Source organism: Mugil cephalus, chromosome 19 (assembly GCF_022458985.1).
Source record: "Mugil cephalus isolate CIBA_MC_2020 chromosome 19, CIBA_Mcephalus_1.1, whole genome shotgun sequence".
Taxonomy (NCBI): Eukaryota; Metazoa; Chordata; class Actinopteri; order Mugiliformes; family Mugilidae; genus Mugil; species Mugil cephalus.
In genome coordinates, this window is record NC_061788.1 from 13,490,573 (window position 1) to 13,511,536 (window position 20,964).

Below are 20,964 nucleotides of genomic sequence, written 5' to 3' on the forward strand. Positions count from 1 at the left end.
TATCAGTGTCAGTGTCTAAGACAGTCTGTCAACACCAGGGCCTCCCATAGCTCTAGGACCTAGCTTTTCGATGTTATCATTTATCACTCTCGTCTTTCTCTCTTTGTCCACTTAACCGTTTGACTCTGTCTCCTTCTCGTCTTTCATTCCTGCACATACGTGGCCTTTTAATGGCACTGGGTGTTTAGACACTTTGTTTTAAACATTTAAAACACTTGTGCCTTACACATTGTTATTGGAGCCATTTTGAAATGAAATTGTGCAGCTGTGATGTGCATTTTGAATGACAATAAAATATCTGTCCATTTAGCTGCTCTCCTTCTCCCTAGTGTCCCCTCTTTGCATCAGTGATAACCACCATTCTGTATTTGGCGAAAGTCCAATCTCGTTATTAATTTACTAATCCAGGTTTTGGATTTTGCATTGGTCCACTATGTGAATTACCGTCCCTTCTTTTCATCAGGTCTTCCAGTTCTTATCTGTACCTGTGTGCCTCTCTCCACTTCCAGCTATCTCAAGCCTGCCTCTGTCTTATGTTTTTATTTCAGGAAACCCCTTCTTCCTACAGTAAATTGTCTCTATTCTCGTTGTTTGCCAACTCGCAGAGGTCTGAGGCGTTTTGGCAGGCCGGTCCTCAGAGGTATTAGGGCACAGTGAGCGAGAAACCCGGTCAGAAAAATATGACCTTTTCTCAGCCGAGCACCGGGAAAGCTGTGAAGCAAAAGGGCTTAATCAGACCAATGTGCCCTTTGTCATGTCACTGTCTGCCCTGGCAGCCTGTGTACCTGTCAGCCTGTTTGTTGTTTGTTGGCTTCTGGGTGTATCTATTTTTTTTTTGTGTGTGTGTGTGTGTCCATATGTCAGCTCTCTTTTTGCCTTTGAAATAAGTCTTATCCATCACAAAAAGTCGTCAGGAAGCCAGTGTTCTCGAATAAATTATGCAGCATGGCAATTCCACACAGCCAAGGTCCTTCAACAGATGGTTTGGCACCAATAGAGTCCTGATCTTAATGTAATAGCGTCAACTTGATATATCTAATGCAACAACCCGAATTCACAGAAGAAATAATGGCAGGTTCTCCAAGCCTGCCTGCAGAGTTCCTGGGAAATAAAAGAAGCCTTGTATCAAAGGCAAGTGTGGTCAGAGCAAATATCTGATTTAGATGATCTTGCTCACTGAATGAATCCTTTTAAGATTGTTGTGAAAGTTGAAAGTGGTGGATCGACCAACAGCAGTTTTAAAAACGTGAGCGTAGGAGGAACATTTAACATTTATCAGTGCGAGCTGTTGGTAAAAGACGTTCTCTGAGCACTTTTTCATTTCAACAAATGAAAGGGTCCAACTCGAAGTTAAAACAGTTAAACACTAAGATTAGCTTGAAATAATTACAGTGGTTATCATGTCCTTACACTCTGAGAGCCAAAGGTTGTATTTTATCCACTGGATATGAAGCCAAGAGAAATGAGCTTGTGCTGCACAAAGTTCACACAGCGCATGCTACAAGCCCGTCTTTACGTTTTTCCATATTTTCTTCATGTCTGTCAGCTTTTCTGCGTCACTTCAAAACCCTATGTGCGTGCTCATCTCTCCCTCTGCGTTAGTGGCCGTGAAGAACGAAATCTGCAGCACAGGACGGGCAGACGTTGTCTGGCACTTTGGCTTCACATTCAACTTCATCATGATGTCCCCAAGCAGCAGTAAATCACCAGCCTCTCTGCAAAGGACACCTTGTTCCTGATGGTATGAACCGGGTTCACAGAGTAAGGGGCTTATGTATGAGAGAAGGGAAATCTGCTGTCAGCTGATGTCTGGTGATATCACTGAGCATTAAGTTTCCTCTCTCCTACACGCTGGATATGAATGAACTGAGCAAGGGCACATTTGTCCGGGCAAACAGAGACAAACTGGCCTCCATAATTCATCTTTCAGCCTCTGGGAGGACAGCCAACCCCGGCCTGGTCTCTCATTCATCTGCAGCGTAGAGCCAACGTAGTGGAGCCCCATTCACCCCAGGCAAGGCTGAAATATGCCCAGTGGAGGCTTCCCGAGGAACCACTCAAATTTATTTGCATTACAATGCCTGCTAACAACACAGGAGTTACAGAAGGAGAGATTCCGATAAGGCCAACGCCGGTAAACAGCAAATTACACATTCATGCCGTTGCAGTCATAAATATGGTCTAAATAATGAGGCGGTTTACGGTGTCTTGGATTGTTCTCCTGTTTTATATAACACCCCACAGTGCTGGCAGAGGTGAATCATTTCTTTTCTTCACAGTTTTGAGCGATGTGAAGACCCTCTAGGGGTATACCTTAACTGTTTTGTTAAGATGTAGCATTCTGTATAGTACATAAATCGCACGCTACGTCAGCATGAACTACAAGGCAATGTTGTCCAGACTGTGGAAACAATTAACAGGTCTAAAAATTGATCAGGACCCATGGTTACAGCTTCTCAAATGTCAGGATTTGCTGCTTTTCTTCATCGCAAATGATGGATAAAAATCCATGATCGCAGAAATCTTAATTGGTGGAAGCTTTATTCAAAACATGTGGTTTTCAAAAAGGTTAGCAGCATTGCGGATATGGGTTTTAGCCAAGCTAGCATGACTAAAGGGAGTTGTACCTTGCCACCGTCGCCTCAGTGCCTTCTCCAAGCATTTCAGGCTCTGGGTTCTGTAAAGCATCTTGAGACAGTCTGTATTATTATTAATGCTACATGAGTAATAAATAAATTAAATACAACTTGGCAATCTGGCAATCCACCACTTTGGTCCAGACAAAAATGTCTGTGCAAAAAAAAAAATGGATAGGTTAAACATGTAGTTCAGACAGTCATTAATCTATCAATTATTTTCTTGATTAATCTATGAGTAGTCAATATCACTAACTTAAATTTTTGCCCAGTCACGATCCGGCTCAGATGAAGCCTTCTTTTCAGCATGCCCTGCAGACCGAGCCGCCATACTTTGAGATAAACATTACGACGAGCCAATATATTCCGCGCAAATCCACGTATTTAAACGTCAATAGCGTCCCCAAGCAGTTCCAGACTCAAGCATGCACAGCATGTTTGGAGCCTTATTCAGGAGTAAAGACTTTTCTGCCCGTTGTAAATTATTGACAAAGCTCTGGGGATTGCGGTTCCTGTTGGTTAAGACTTAACTGTCCACTTCTAAATAAAGATCATATGTTGGACTGACTGCTGTGGGAGCTTATGCAGAAATGTTTGGACCTGAGAGAAGTCTACAGATCATCCACCTTTCCGTCTTCTGCCAACACGAGGTACATTTTCAGGATATCTTACGGATCCCCTCCTTTTAATGACTTCTGCTTTCCCTGTAGCAAGATTATCAGTTCAAAATTAATCAAAGACTGCCTTTGAGTGGCAAACAGCAGATTCTGCAAAGTGGAAAAACACCAGTCTTTTTTCTTTTTTCTTTTTCCCACTTTTATCTTGGCTCCTTCCACTTCCCTATCTCCGCGCTTCCTCATTTCACATCATCTGCCCCTTCTGTCAGCTCTCCCACCTTTTGCAGCCTCTCCTTTACCTCTTAGAGGATCAAACCGCCGTTCCTCAGCCAACCAGAGAGCACCAGAATCTATTAAGCACCAAAGTGGAAATATGTCACCAGGGAGCTGATGTTAGGAGCGATTTAGTAGGGAGGGAAGGATGGAAAGGAGGAGGAACTGAAGGGGAGAGGTGTGCTGCAATATCAAGGTGAGACAAGGTGGGGATAGGCATGGGTGTCACGTAGTTAGAAGGCCTTCCCATTTCTTTCCCTCTGTTATTCACACACACACACACACACACACACACACACACACACACACACACACACACACACACACACACACACACACACACACACACACACACACACACACACACACACACACACACACACACGCGTGCTGTGGTTGAATCTTAAGAGCTCACACAGATGCCATTAGGTGTGTGAGGTGATTCTGGACCAGTAATGAGATTGGAAGACTGCCGTGTTTACAGCACTGTAAATCTAGCTGCTTACACCGCAGTGGGCAAACATTCATGACAATTCATCTCCTGACAAGTCTGTAAACAATTCCTTAGACCTGATTTTTTTTTTTTTTTTTTTTGCACTGCATGAAAATCTACATACGTCTGCACACTGCTCTGTGCAGATGTTTGGAAATAACTGAAATGCTACAAAGATATATTATTGGTGTTATTTATCTGTTATTAGTTTTTGTCGTCTCTGGAAAAGGTCCCAAGTTGGAAAATGTTGGCCTGCTCCTTGTTTTTTTATTTTTTATTTAAAGCCAGCAGAAACGATACAGCGAGACAAGCTGTGAGCGGCGCGCTTAGTGTCACTTACGTTGCTGTTTATTTATGTGCTATTTTGTCTAAATCGCATCCAATCTGAACAAACCGTCACCGTACTGCTGGAGTTTTGGAGAACACCTGGTGTCGCACGAATGGGTTGGTCGCGACAAACATGCATTTCTCTGTTTAGAAAGATCTGAATCCAAAGGAGGAGCGAATTTGCGGAGCTGCTGGTTGGTTTCAAAGATGAGGCAGGTTAGCTGAGGAAACATGTTCATCTTATTTAAAGATGAATCGAGTTCACACAGTCACTTTATTTCTGTTGCTCTTACCTCCTACATGCAGTTTTTACCAGCTTCATCAATTTCTGTGACGATTTGTATGGAAGACCAAGACTGCCATAATTATCATAATCAAAAATACACAAAAGATTAAATACATTTTGGGTGGTAAAGTATAATTCAACCATCAACCAACAGGTGCAAATTTGTTGGTTGATGGTTGAATTATACTTTGTTCGCATAAGAAACTGGAGGAATAAATGGGAAGGAAAATAGTAAAAGAGATACAACTGAAATAGAGACATTGATAAATACATGAACAACATACTTTTGTTTCTTTTGTGTTTTATATTTATTACGGTATATTTATCCCTTCATATCTGCAGCTCCCCTTCTTCTAATTACATATCACCACATAGTTATGGCATCACGCGTCAATGTCATGTTAGATGATCTGTGGAATCTGCCATGTGAAACCCTTTGAGGTGTTACTGCACTGTGTAATAATAGTGTTACATCCTCTGATGTCAATGTGGACTGTGTGAAGTGAGAAACTGAGCCTCTCAAATACTGTACGCGTTCAGAAGAACCAGGCTGAGACTGAGGGTTACCTCAACAGTTCAACAGTCAATTTACAGCACAAAACCCAAATATACGATGGTGCAGTTTTATTTTTTTGTCCCTACTTTGTCCCATTTACTCGATTTAAAAAACTTTCCTAACGAGCTGTGGGCGCTATCGCTCTAACTCGAGTGCTACCGCCCATGCTCGTGAACTCACATGTACATTCTCACACGAAACCTTTCACATTTGCAGTGTGACGCGTGACATTTAACGGGCTGCGCTGCCAGAGAGCTCTGCAGAGAAGGATGTGACTGTTTGACCCGAGAGCCGTCTGAAAGAGAGCCTGCATTTGTTCTGGAGCGCACAGATGACAGAGCTGACAGTAATAGCTGCCTTTGCAGAGCAGAGAGTCACCTCATCCCTGTCAGCGCCATCCGGTGCAATTCACTGTACACACCGGGGAGGAGACGTTTGTGTCCGGCAAGTGTCGAGTCGGTGACATCCACAACTTCTAACGTTTTAAATGATAGATTAAAACGGGGGAAAAATGCTTGTGAAGAAAAATGGGTAAATGCAGTAGTATAACTATTAAATACATCCAAATGTTAGGGGATGAGCAGTAAAAAAAAGTGAAGAAGTAACATAATAGATGTGCTGACAAATGCATAAGATGTTGTCTGCATTTTTGTCATTCCCTGCGTCGAGCTCCACTCGTCACGCTGATAAATTAAGACGCTTAATCCTCCGCATCATCTTCGGGATTCCACAGCTCATTTGCTGCAGCTGCCTGAATGTCACAGGGGCGTGGGTGGGAGACGTGACCACGGGATTCCCGCTAACCAGGGAGAATGACAATTACCGCCACACCGCCTCTGCCCAGCAGAGAAGAGGACGAACGCTGAGCGGCGGCAGATGAGTCACTGGGAGGGAGACCTGAGTTTGGGCACCTAATGAAGCCTGTGTCCACCGGTGATAAATAACGAGGGCTGCCCCGAGTCTCGGGGGAGATAAGTAGGAAGTGGAGGAGGGCACCGCGCGTGACGCAGGTTTCGCTTTCGTGTGCCCATGTATGTGCCGAACGCAGATTTCCCTCTTTGTCAAGGACAATTATATTTCCTATCTCTCTTTGTCTAACATCTCATTTCATTAGTAGGTTTCATTTCCTCCGGCTCTCTCTAACTCTGTCTATTAAATTCTTGTCTCCCATATGCCCACTTACGGTCCTCTATTCTGAAGTCTCCGTTCTCTCCTTTCAGTTTTTCTCCTTGGATCCGTTTAGGGTCAGCCATCTCTTTCCAAGTCTCTGCCAAATTCTTTGTCTAGGTCACTTCTAACATCAGTATTCACAACAGTTATTTGCCTCAGTGGTTCTCCTTCTAGCCCTAGAAAGTGTCTGGTTTCAGCACCACGGACAGCTGCAAGACTTGATCTCTGCCTTCAGGAACGTGGACAGAGAAAACGCAGTTTGGACGTTCACTTGAGTTTTCATAATATTACAATTACAGGCTTATTTGCTGGGATCTGCAGAGACCACATTATTGATGAAGATGCCAGAAGCAAGTGGTGTGTACAGTTCTACTTAGATATTAAGCCCTTAAACAGTAATATTAAGCCAGTAATATTTGTTTAGTCTTTATTAGACTTTACTGCTAGTGTCTCTATTCAGACTGTTCTAACAGATTAGGGTTGAAAATCAAGAAGTAAGAGGACAAATCCTTGTCAACAAAGATGAACAGATGTCCTAAAAAATAAGTGCAGCCAAACCCTGACACCTTCAGGGCCCACAGGACACCCTCAGAAGGCCCATGTTCACTTTTAATGGGCTATTATGAGTCACAACTGTTTTGGAGGCACAAGAGAGACCTACACAATATTAGGAAGGTTGCCACGTTCTTTTTTTTATAATTGAACAAGGGCCCTGTTTATTCTTTGGGTCAATCCAATGTACCCGTTCCTGCTGACATAAAAACTCAAGAGCACCACATTCAGGTTAACGCACGGTTGCCTACCATGTATACACGCATGAGTTTGTATGCATGCAGCTGTTAAAAAAATAAAAAAAACACACTGCAATATTCTCAGTTGTCTTTTCTCAAACACCATCCATACATCTTATTTTCAGTCACTTTCAGGTGCCCGGCGTAAATCCTCACCACATGCTCGAACAGCATCGACTTGGTCCCTTAATGAATAGAAGCAGTGTCTCTATTCCCTGCGGAGGATTTTTGGTCTGCCCGTGGGTCTCCTCCCAGATGGCTCTGCACGGTAAACTTCCAAGGGGGGAGGCACCCAGGAGGCATCCTCACCAGATGCCCAAACTAAATAAACTGGCCCCTTCTGATGGGAAGGAGCAGTGGCTCTACTCCAAGCTCCCTCCGGATATTTATGCTCCTTATCCTATTTCTACAGCTGCAGCCAACCAGTCTAGTGAGGAAAGAGTTATGTAAACACTTTTATTTGAACAGTACTTTCCTATCTCATTATATTTACAGGTATGGCCTTTTCCCACCTTCTTGTACTTTACTTCAGTGCTGTGATTCCCTGGATTGTACAGTGTAACACGCTCTGCAAGGATATAACTTTTTTCTGCCTATCCAAAGTTTGGTTATGTTGGCAATATGTTAAGAAAGGTATTCCTTTCCCTAGTAATGTTTTTATGTACATCAAGAGAGCAGTCCTGAGGTATTTCCTGGTCAAATGAGATAAGTTAAAACTTCCAGCAGATTTTTGGTCCAACCAGTTGTCTCTCAGCTGACCTGGAACAATAAACCCCCAAGGTGAGACACCCAAACTATTTCAACTGGGCCGTTCTTGATGCAAAGGAGCAGCTTTTCTAATCCAAACCTTCTGTCTCGGATGTCGGCGCTTTGAAGAATCTATTCTTAAATTAAAAGATATGTAGATAATTTATGTGACACTGAAACCTTAAGCTTTGATGATACTTAGAAATAACATCTGGGGTCAATGTAATGTTATCTCATCTCATCTCATCTCATCTCATATTTATTAAAATAAGACATCACTTTCTATGAAGGTTGTATTTATAATGCTCTATCAATGTGCTCATAATATTTTATAAGGTGTCTATAAAGCATTATAATGGTCATTATTACCATCTATACATATTCACAAGTCGTCATAACCAACTTCATGATGCATTATGACAACTGGTTATGAATGATTATAATTTTAATCTGAATAGTGAATTATAAATATGTCAATATCTGCCTAGTCACTTGTTCATTTTATGATGCATCATAACTACTTTGTTTGCTAAATGTGTATAATGATGCATAATGAATTTTTTTTATATCTGTAGCTATAAGTTTATGTCATAAAGTTATAATAATGTATACATCTCCCTACAGCACATAGTTATAAACAGCTATGCAATATCATAAGAGCTGTTTGTCAGCTCTAAGTAAAGTGACAAAAATATGACACTATTATTAACAGATATATAGATAACAGATAAGTTACTATGAGTAATTGAAAGGTGCAATGAACTAAGTACTGAGTCTGGCATCTTTACCCCATATACACAATATTATAAATGACTATGTTAATATCATAGGTGTTATTTGTCAGCGTTAGGTAAAGAAGTGCAAATGAGGTGATGTTATAAATAGATATAAGATTATTATAAACAAATATGAGGCACAATGAAATGAGAGCCTGAACAGTAAAGCCAAAAGGAATGCATTTAGTTCACTTTATTTTCATTTAGAATGATTATCAATGCTCTGAGCACATCACACAAACATAAGAAATACTTCAAACAGGCCACAAAAGTGGCACAGCGTGGTCCTATACTATGTTGTGGTGGTTATCATTGGAACAAAATTCACAATGCCACTGAAATCTATCTTGGGTCATTATGAAAATTTTTATATGCATGCCAGTCTTGCAAATGATGTGATGCAGGCATAAAACCTGTGTGAAATCACTTAACAGTAAATGGGCCAATGGGCCAACAGCCCAACAGTAGCCACCAAGCGACCTAATTATTTAAATTTGTAAAACACCCAACCAGAAACACCTGCTAGAAATCACGGGTCACACATGCTTGATATAAGATAGCTACAGATATAAAGGACTATAGTAGAAGTCAAAACTCATTATGTATCACTATACACATTTAGCAAAGCACAGTAGTTATGATGCAACATTAACAAGTGACTAGGCAGATATTGACATATTTATAATTCACTATTCAGATTAAAATTATAATCATTCATAAGCAGTTGTCATAATGCATCATGAAGTTGGTTATGATGACTTGTAAATACGTATAGATGGTAATAATGACCATTATAATGCTTTATAGACAACTTATAAAATATTATGAGTGCATTCATAGGGCATAATAAATACAACCTTCATAGAAAGTGTTACTGAAATCTTTTGTAGCCTTTTTTTTTACCGAGTTTGCCTTCTTTTCCCTGACCTTGAAGTTTGGTGTCTTGGTGTCCGGATGTCAAAGCGCCAGCCCTGAGACAGGCGCACATCCCGCCCCCCGAGCCGCTAACTCAGAATTTGCATTGAAGTATTTCCATTATTTCACCAATCCAAAGACAGCATCTGTCTGATGACTGATATAAAATAACATTCAACTGTCTTTGTCAATTTAAACTGAACAATTTGTCAAGAGCCACGTCAACATAATTCTCAATTAGTTATTTAGACAGCCCAAAGGCTCGTTTTACTCGCTGCTGGCAGATTGCCTGTCCTGTTTAGCGTACAGGCAGAGAAACAGGCATAAAGTACAGATCTGAGTGCACACTAGTCGCACGCTTGATAGGTCTGCTTGGGCGACAGCTTATACCGTGCGAACGCCTGACTGCCGCTGAGAGCGTGCGTGGTTTGTTTTTGTGCCATTGTAATGTATTCACACGGGCTTTTTGGGGTGAGACTGATGCGGCGGCTTCTCCACACACGCAAAGAGGATTAATGTCTCTTAGCCGACCTTGTTTGCTGGTTTATTTGTCAGTAGCCGTGTGTGCTCTGGCACGCTGCGGGGAGGGCAGAGGAGCAGCGGCGACGGCTGAAAAGAGATCCTACCTGGCCGAGAAATATGTCAGCGTTAGTTCAAGAATTATGATCGCTGCATTTCCGTACTCTAGGTCTTCACAAGGACAAGTCCTGGCAAGAACACTGTTTTAACTTTGGCTAGCAGTGGAGGGGACAGCCAAATGAATTTTTCATTCTCGTTTAGCAGGAATTATCTAAAAGGTTTTTTTGGAGTCGAGATAATGAGATGTGATTTAATTTCTTGATATAATCCGGAAGTGGAAGTCAATCTGAAATGAGACTTGAGACTTCTCTTGCCTCCCTGGTTACCGCCCAAGTTAAACACACACACACAGTAACACAGAGACACACACACTAACACGCTTTCCCACTCCCTGCCAACGGATTGCACTATCCATCATCTTCCCATGAAAATCACTCCTCCTCCACCAGCGCACTTCATTCCTGTCCCTCGCTTTCTGTCACTTTACTACCGCCATCCATCTCTCCTCGGCCCTGCCCGCTGCGGCAGGTGAGCGCCGTCCACACTTCCACACAGACGAGCAGGCAGCTTTTCACTGTCTCTCCTTGAACTGAGACACAAAACCTTCCTGGCAAATGATCCGGTTTTTAAACATCCTTCTTCTTCTGCGTTTTAATATCTGTTCAAAGTAACGCAAGCAAGGAAGCATCATTTCTCTCCTTTATTTACTCTCTAGTGGATTCTGTTTCACTTTCATCCAATCCCCATTTTTATTTCCAGTCATCTCCAGACTGCCTGCGTGCCTCGAGAGACGAGGTTTGCTTGATGTTTTATGGAGTCACATGTAAAGTTTGTTTAACACAAATGGCACGCTGCACCGTCGGCGAGATTTACGCACAAATCAGTAGCTTATTTGTTTAAAGGGCTTGAAAGGTATCAGTTTATTTTTTGATGCACCCCGGAGTCGCAAGACAGATAAAACTACACTTATCTGAGTGGTGGTGGCGGTAATGGTAGCATTAGCAGTGTCATCATTCACACACTTGTCCAGGAGCTAAATGCCAAAACCAGCATGCTGTAACGCGCTCATAATGACAAAGTTAACACCCTGCTGCTTAGTAGGTGTAAAGGACGCAGTGTCCGACATCAAGCGGTATTTCAACATCAAGATGCAGAATGTAAATCCATCTCCACAGGGTACATCAGCTATCCGGTATTACTGAGCTGCTATTTGGAAAAAATGGAAGAGTTCAACGGGCTGATGACACTAGATGAAAAGTCAAAGGATCACCAATGTACTTAGGATTCATCTCATCATCTTCTACTACCTCACTAGGGTCGCAGGGGTCACCAACCAGCCTAACAAGCATTTCTTTGGAGGTGGCAGGAAACCGGAGTACATGGAGAAAACCCATGTAGACACAGTGAGAACATGCAAACTCCACCCAGAAAGGCTCGAGCTGGACCCGATCCCGGACCTTCTCCCTGGGAGGCACCGAGCCGCTGAGCACATTAGGATTCACCAAACGGCGAAAGTGAATATCTGCTATTAAAGGAAAGATTTCTTATATAGCGTTTCTTATTCACTATTCATCTTGTTAAAATCATGCTGCTGGTTTCCCATGACCAGTCTCCTGAGATTAGATTAGTCCTTGTGTGAGGAAAACATGACAGAAGCTACAACTCTGCGAGCGCCGTCTGACCTGGCAGCTGATGTGTGGTAGCTTGGATTTAAAAAGTGAGGACAGGGAAGAGCTGGACCGAAGCAAAGCCAAATGCAAGACGTGTCAACTGGAGGTAAAATATTCTGGAAATACCACAAATCTCTGGCACCAAACACAGTATTAGAGATTTTTTGTGAAAGCCTCTTTCAAATCAAAGCAAAAGTGTTTTGCAACTGAAATGTCTACGTTTAACCCGAGGCAAATCAAAACCGTTTGAATCCAGATCAATTCAGGAAATCAGTCGTTATGGACGGGTTTCATGACACTTCATTCACTTTCACTCATGTTGGAAACATGAAGAGAATCAAAGGCCACGTCCACACGTACCAAAACCATCTTTTTTTTTTCTCCTGTTCGGCGTCGTTTCGAAAATTTCTCCGTAAAGGTCGATCCATTGCAAAACCGCATCTAGTTGTAAATGCTGTATTACATATCCCAAACCTATGCGTGGCGCTGTGTCTGCTGCGGAACTCAACCAAAAGAATAAGAGGAGGCGGATACAATCACACAGTCGAAGAAGAAGAAACAACAAAAGGACGAAAATGGCGATTGAAAATTCCAGCTCCAAACTCCAACTTTTTTATGGACAGATTGTGAGTGAGAATGTGACTAAACATTCATGAGACGTCAGGGGCTAGAGGGTTTGAAGGGTGGGGCAATGACATTGTGTATGTATCAGGTGTCCACGCGAATGAAAAAAATAATTTGTCTTTTTCACCCTGGGACGTGGATTCAAAAAGTTGTGTTCCCAGTCACTGAAAACTCCAGATCTGTCATGAAAGTCAGCCTAAACGTGCACGGCATGTACCGAAAAAACATACTTGTATGGGGAAAATTCATTTCTGTTCAAATCCCAGTAGCGATCCACTCAGTATACTCATTCATTTACTCATTATCTGTAACCGTTTGTCCTCTGGAGGGTTGTGAGGTGGCTAGTGTCTATCCCAGCTGTCATTAGGCGAGAGGCAGGGACACCCTGGACAAGCTGCAGACTATCAGTATGTTCTTTATTTACAATTAGATAGATCAGTCTGGACCAAAGCACCAGAACATCTGCCACAGACAACCCTGCAGCCCCAACCATCATTTACAAACAGTTCCCATTAGAAGTTATTGGAATCATGTATAGTGATGGTGATCTACCTCGTCTTTGGAGAACTATTTCAGTCTAGGTCAAACTAGGAATAAGCACATGTTAAAGAAAATATACTAACGGATAACTACAAAATCATACTAAATGTATTACTAGATAAATATCCAAGAGCGATAAAAGCATGATGACTCAGTGCTCACTCCTTCCCTGACCCGCTAATAAAGTCTCACTGCAGGAAACAAGCTGTGACAAAACGGACAAGAAACCATGCTCGGTTCAAATTAACAAAGCATCCACAAAGGAACAGTTGAAATATGAGCTTAAGTGATAAGAACAAAGTCTGAATATTCACATTTACATCAGTGTTTCTGTGCCAGCAGAGCAACGGTTAAAATCTGACAAGTGTTCCTCCCCAATGCCACACTCTCAGACGCCTCTAAACACTTAACGCTTGAAGGTTTTCATCCTGCGTAACATTACGGGCAATATTAATAAACAAGGTTGTGAACTACTTGACAGGGCTTTGTGCAACTAATGGTCATGAGCTTACGACTTAATTAAGCAGTCAAATATAGCTAATGAGATTATAACGCAGCAACAAAGTTCATTACCACTGGGAAGTATCACTCTTTAATATGGGTTAGATCTTCTACGTCCTCAACCTTAAATTAAACCATAGATTTAAAAGTTCAGTGTTATTAATGTTTGTTCCGCTGGGTCCACATTTTAAAAGAATCTTAGTTAAAGGCTCTCCAGCTAGTCTAACTCCACTCCCCACTTTATACACATGGATTCATGAGCCCCACACCCTGTTTAAAACTATCATTAGTATCTCCAGGAACGGGTCATTTCAAAGGTGAATTTACAGCCCTACTTCTTGCTTTGAAGGTATTTTTTTTTTCAGCTGCTTTGTTCCCATTTTCTCACTGCCGCATGGACTGATTAAGTTCCAGCTACAGGGACTGACAGTAGGTGACAGCTAAATGTGTTTGGATTGTGCAAATTTTACGAAGTTGAAATAAAGCTGAATTGAGCTGTACTGCTTTTGAGGGCTTCCACCGCGCCATTTCCCACGACGTCCCATTAACCCCCTTATTGAAGTGTCACGGTGGTGATTTAGGCTGAAGTCTAAAATTTGTTGAAGTTTAAAAATGAGTCCAGATTACCGCTACTTAGCAAAGGGGAAATGATGCTGATTGAAATGCCATTATTAGACCTAAACCAAATAATAAAGATTTTGGCACTGCACTGACAAAAAAGTTGGCGCACGTCATCCTAAGGCAACCCTTAGGTACAGCTATAGGAGGATGTCAATAAGAGATTTCCAGATTGATCAGTCACTGTTTTCTTTTCAGTGTATACCAGTATCTCGATTACTTCCCAGAGATCCCCTCCAGGGGGAACAACGCTTGTCTGGTGGTGTTTCTCACAGTTTTTTTTTTTTTTTTTTTGTGTAAACCTGATCCATCACCATTTTCTTCTTCCATTTCTGCTATCTGCTTGCTTATCTTGTCTGGCCTATGCTTATTAAGGACACTTATTTAGCATTTGTTGACTATGCTTTTCACTTTATTGAATGTCGTCTGTATCGATATCTAGGTCTCAGAGAGAGCCATAAGACAGCGCTGATTTTACACCATACTTCCTCAAACTTTATCCCCTCACATATTCAGGATTTTCATCTTTCCCTCATGAATGTTTAAATCCTGTCTGTGAGAAGATATCAGTATGTTTTTCAGTCTTGGTCTTCCAATAGGTCCTGAGATATTTCAGTCTGGACTAGTGGCAGTTCTTTACTTCCAGCCATGCCGCTAGCATGGTTTTCATTTCGATAAGGAGGCAACAAAACAGTGACCGAGCCCACGACCCATCGATGAAATTATGTGAAAGTCCAGTTGGAGCTTGGTGTCAGTGGTGACGTTGCAGCACAAAATCAAAAGCCGTACACAAGTTATTGGCAGTCGTTCCATCAACTAGCAGTTATCTTAGCGCTGGAGACAGAGGCAACATTAACCTGACTGATCACGCAACAGCGTTTCGATTTCTGTAAAGTGAGGACCAAAGGCGCACCTGGGATTACCAATTATGGCCAAAGGGGCCGCCAAAGAAAATACAGCTGATACATGGGACAAAAGGGAAGAAAGTTTTCATGTTAGTCTTTAGGATAATGAACAAAATTTTCATAAACTGAGAAATCTCACCTGAGACCCGAGTGTTCATTCAGCCCTCCTATAGTCGACTATCGGACCACTTTGCTAGCCATTGCTCCGAGCGTTGCCAACTCAAATATCGATCTGCTTTGCAATCAATCAAACGGTGAGTGCTTGCCAGGGTCAGAGGAGAAACTAATATCTTGGGCAGATGTGGATTTATGGCTCTACGTGTCCTTCCTTCTTCTTCTCCTCCCATTCTCAATGCCTTTCATCTGTTTTGTCACTCCTCTCCTCCCCCCTTTTCGGTGGTGTCCCACCGTGTTTGCCGATAGCAGACACGCTGCTGCACATGTTTCCCTGCTGTCCATACATGCTGCCATTTACCGTCCTCTTCCCATCATCTTTGACTTAATTTTTTTATTTTTTTTTTGGTCTCTCCACTCATTCATCCTTCCTTCCCTCTCATCTACAGTCAGTCCACACACACTCTCTCCCAGTCTCAGCAGAGCTGCCTGGAATTATTTACTGCTTAATGGCCAACAGCAGCTCACACCAGCCCAGCGGTGCTTTGCTTTATTTATCGATTTTCATTCCCTTTGTCTTAGTGTGTGCGCTGGCGGGAGTGTGTGTGCGCGCGTGTGCAGGACACGCACACAGTAAAAGATAAAATGCCCAAGGACGTCCTGGACATTGGAGCTGCTTGTGAAATGACCTGCAAACTGAGGGATTGATTGACTCGACGCTTGAAGGCTAATCGGCCGTTACTGGGTGATTCGTCTGCTGCCTGCGCGTCTGTTTTTTATGATGCATGCCATGTGTTCATACGTGCAGCATGTGCGTGTGTGGATACACACTATCTCCCATTATTGACTACAATGATTACATGTCTCCAAACAGTGCGAGTTTACAAATTCTCTTTACTCTGGGGGGGTTTTAGTCAACATTGACTTTTTTTTTCAAATATGGGGGAAATCCAATTGTAGCATAGCATTAGGACAATAATTAGAAAGTTTGCATACAGTACAGATCTATACTATTAATTACATTTATAAGGGGCAATGCTCTCAGTTTTAGTTTTTCCTGGCTGGTGCATTTTGTCAATAAAGCAACGATTCTCTTCCTTAACACGCTTTAAATATGTTCATTAAAATCTGTGATCATTTTTGCATGGATTCCCAGATGCTTGATGACCAAGCTGGGAAGCCATAACCGTAATCTGATGACTTAGCCTCAGGGGGGCAACAGACAGTGCTTTGGGGCTTCCGCTCTAGCCAGTGGATATCTGGATAACTGGGGGTGGGAGCCTTGGCCAAGTCAGCCTGGACTCTGCACCGGTGACATGAGAACCGATGCTTAGGACAGTTCAGTGCCGCTACAAGAGCTGTGCTGGAGGCGTGGAGGGAGCCGTGGAGTAGCAGATAGAGAAGCACCTTTCAGGCCCTAAGGTCACAGGTTTTAATCCTCCTATGGGAGAGGGGGCTGAGATGCCTCGAGGAAGCGACTAAAGCACAAAATGCTACCTGGGAAGCGCGCTGCTGTCAGCCGTGTCACTGTGTAGACACTGCTCTGAGAACAAATGCATTGGCTGAATGCTGAGAAAGAATTTCCTCATTCCACAATAAAGGAAAAATGATTCAATTAAATGATTTGCATGATAAACAGGCTGAAAAGGAACAGCCCCCCCACATGCTTCTAATATTTTCTTGACAAATGAATTGTACGATTCAAGTGTAATTATTTCATTTAATATCCAGTCGGAAGAAATAACTTACTTCACAAGAAAACATGAAAGAAATAGGAGGACTGTGAAAACCGGTGGCAGCTGAGACCGCCTTCTAAAGGTGGATGACCACGCTGGCTGCACACACTGCTCCTGAACACGCTCCGAGGCGTTTGCCACTACTGTTTCTGCAACTCTGCTAAATTTTAAAACGGATGAACTGTGTTGGATCTGTGACTGAATAAACGTCTCAAAGGAGCTAATCAGCGGCTCCACTGTAACGCTGCTCTCCAGATAGCCCCAGAAGAAACCGGCCCTTATGATCTTTGAGTCTCCTGCACTCCTCTGAATACTGATAACGCCTGAATGCCCTACCACGGCAACCTGACGAGAAGAGGGAAAAAAACAACGGCTCTAAATCTGAATCTCCTGCTATCGTTTGATTGAAGAAATGCTCATGGAGCACCGCGGCGTCTCAACCTTAACGCTCCTTCTGTCCTTGGTTGTAGAGTCCTTTCCGATGTGTGTGTGTGTGAGAGAGAGAGAGTGAGGATGCATTTGCCAAAATGACTGATTATATAATTGCAAGCAGTAAATAAATAAATAAAGACAGAGATAACAGTTCAAAAATAGATTAGATGACTGGCACAGGTGGATGGCATTATTGTCTCTCATGCCCCCTCCCCTTTGTGAGCATGATGATGGTGATGGTGGTATCGCCAACCCTACTATCCTCCCACTGCATTTCTAGATCAATGAGAGAGAGAGAAGGGGGGTGGGGGGGGCTGTGTATTTTCAGCCACACTCCCGACAGCTGTGCAGCTACCCCACTTACGTGCTCATATCTGGAGAGAGACGGAGACGGAGGGGAGAGGCTGACGTCCTTCCCTCATTTTTTTTTTGTGTTCGCTCTGCAGACGCGTGCGTGACCCATCTGCTCCCGGATTTCCCTTCAACTTTTTTTTTTCTTTTTCCGTCCATTTTTCTGCTCTTTTCTTCGTCGCATTCCTCCGTCTTCTGAGACTCTGGAATGAACTGCCTTCCTGCCCGCGTCGTTTCCATGTCAGCATGGGAACTGCCGCGTCCAGAAGGAAGAATTTAAGAAACGATGCGATATCCTCTGTGGCAGCAAAAGTTAGGTGAGTGACGCCTCGAGAGCGCCCGTATGCCTCCTTATTTCATTGTTTTTTTGGTTTGTTTGTTTTTTTCCTGGCAACTGGGGGGAGTCTTGACTGGTATTTTAGCCATCAGGTGCGAAGTTGCCAGGTGTCTGTTTCTGATGAATTACTGCTGCGCTATCCCCGGACACGGCCAGCCAGCCTTGCAGTGCGCAGAGATGCTCTTTGCGCTTTTCGTCCGTGCCGACTGTCCCGTCTGGCTCCGGGGCGTGCGTCCGAGCAAATAAACCCTGAAATGTACCTTTGTCCTCTCCTAGGTGCATTTGCAATCGGGACATGTGCTTTAGATATAAAGTGTTTTTTCTTCTTCTTAGGGTTAACACATCTGGAAGAGGACGTTCGCCCTGTGGCGCGTCGCTTGCTTTTTACTGATGTTTGTGAATGAAGCATCATTGTGTAACAAAAGTCACGTAGATGCAAAGCGGGACCAGCAGTAACCACGGTGCGTTTTTTTTTTTTTTTTTTTTCCAAATTCGCATCGTGTGCTGCACGATGGCCGTGCCACTTGACTTGTTATTGTCCACATAAACAGTGTGTCTGGACGCATCGACCCGAACGGCGAACGGCGCACGGACGAGGAGGCTGCCTTCACGTCGCTCCGGCGCGCTCGTCAATCCGCTGTCAATTAATCAATCAGCGCGATCGATCGCGTCGCTGGCGCCGATCGCCGATCACGATCAGTTAGTGGGTCAGACACGGAGGGCACCTGCTGTTAAGACCCTGTTAATGTATTCAGCCCGGGGGGGGGGGGTTAGCAAAGGCTGCCTGGCAGGAGTCCAGCCCGATGAAAGGTGTTGATGACTGTGGAGAGACGCGTGTCCTGATAGTTAGAGCAGGAACGAGCGCGTCCAGCCCCTGCTACGGGGGAGGTGATGTCCACCCCCGAGCTGCGGTTAGCCCCGAAAAGCACGTGTGGCTGTGCGCTCATGTGTCCACACATCAAGCGCAGACAGTCAGCTACCAACCCTGAGAGGGAGCAGGACAGAAATCCAGCATGTCCGTGCTTCGGTAGTGGCCTCACGGCAGCGGCAGCATCAGGGGCCTTGCGTGCCTGTGCCATTGTAATTCAGTCAATGAATGACCTTGAGTTGTGCAGACTCCAACATTCACAGATGTGAGCTGATGTGCCATTACGTCATTCTTTCAGTGTGTGTGTGTGTGTGTGTGTGTGTGTGTGTGTCTGAGAGACTTCCTTTCATCGCACACCCCTCAGTGTGTTTTTGTGTCTGTGTGCCACCTTGAAAAGAAGAAGTGACTCTCACACATACGAGAGGCTACGCGGGTCGTCCATCGCGTCAACTACAGCAACGTTTGGCTCGGCTACTGAGGAGGAACCACCGCACACGTGCTCTCAAATACCTTTTTTTTTTAGCCGTTTATAGTCTTCACCCGTCTACCTCCGTTTCTCTGCTCCCCTCCCCTCCGTCTCTCACACACACACTCAAAGAAGCCTAAACACAATTCGCAGGTTCATTTTGTTGGAGCTAATGGCGAAATGAACTTCACCTCCAGTATACGGGGAGCGAAGCTGAATCGCATTCAATATTCATCGTCCCTTCACCTGCACATGACCCTATAAATGCATTCTAAAGTGGATTCTTTCCGTCTCTCCACCTTCGCACACAAACGCATCCGGAGGCTTATATAGTCAGGCGTGTGTGTGTGTGCACCCTCTCCATTTCATCTGCATGTGCTCGTCTCTCCCACCGTTCTGTCATGAAGGATGGGTTGGCCTTCCCTCTGCAGATACAGAGGTTTAAGATCTGTGGGCTCCTTTCTCCATCATACTCATTAATGGAGCAACGTATGTTAATATTAAAATGACTTCACCTCAGACACATAATGAAACAAGTCAGTGGGATTCCAGACCTGACAGTGTTTTGCCATCACATTTGCTGCGGCTGTAAAAAATGAAAATCGGTTGCAACGCACACGATACAGAGATCTTTTGTGCTTATTAATGAACACATGTTGGATTATGACAGGTCAGACAGGTTAATGTGCACATCTTTGCACCTGGAGTCTCAGTCGACCATATGGCACGCGTCCATGTTCCCGCACGCAGGGAATTACGTGAGCACTAAGGAGAGGTGCACCGCTGTCATTCCATAGCCTCATTCCATAAACATTGCATTGACTCACATCCATATGCATGAGACATGACCGTAGACCAACTCATTTTACTTTCAAAATGGATCAGTAGGCACTCTGTGGAAGAGTTGGATTCATTTTCTGTTACAAATGCGCCGGAAACATGAATGACTTTTTCCTCTCTTAGATAGCCACAAACACCTGGCACCAAAACTCACTTTACCTTAGCGGAAATCAATAGTTTAAATTCCACCTGTAGGGGCCGTGAAGAGCCAGGCACAGACGCCGAATCGTCCTGAAAACCGCACATCTCGCAAACTCTTTAATTATTCCTCCCAATGACTTGCTTTCTGATTCTTTTGCATAGAACATCAGTCTGTCAGAAGAGCATGAAACATTTATTGAATAAACTGACTTGTTTTCAGAGGCTATGGCAAAGACTGCGCTCGTTACAATGAAGACTTCGGGATATGGAGAAGTGCCTTAATGATCTGAAACAACTTCATACGCACATACTTTCCCTTTTTGGATGTGGAGCAATGCCCTGACCTACCTTTTTTTTTTTTTTTTTTACACCATGAAAATAATGACAAAACGCAAGAATAAAGATTCATGCCTGCTAGCGTTTCTGTGTTGCTGGACTTGGATATTGTAGCGATATGAAACAGATGCCGATGGGAATCTCACCAGCTTCGCTGATATTTCTTCAGAAACTAAAAGTACCAGACAAATTAAAACTGTGATGGTGGTTAGATAAAGTGATTGTGATGGTGGCACTGAAGGAAAAGTCGGTGTATCACATGTCCTCCGAGGACAATGCATGTCAGTTTAAAGTTTCTCCATAGTTGTGGACTGACCAG

General features: G+C 43.5%; 1 protein-coding gene across 10 annotated transcripts in view; it reads left to right on the top strand.

The window, feature by feature from the left end:
* The first annotated feature begins 17,648 nt into the window (after nt 1-17,648).
* nsmfa (NMDA receptor synaptonuclear signaling and neuronal migration factor a) overlaps nt 17,649-20,964 on the top strand; it is a 48,124-nt gene continuing 44,808 nt past the window's right edge. For all 10 annotated transcript variants that reach the window (XM_047570286.1, XM_047570290.1, XM_047570288.1 and 7 more), the window contains exon 1: nt 17,649-17,974. In XM_047570286.1, coding sequence (XP_047426242.1) covers nt 17,904-17,974 — 71 coding nt within the window. In that variant the 5' untranslated portion in view covers nt 17,649-17,903. The remainder of the gene's footprint in view (nt 17,975-20,964) is intronic.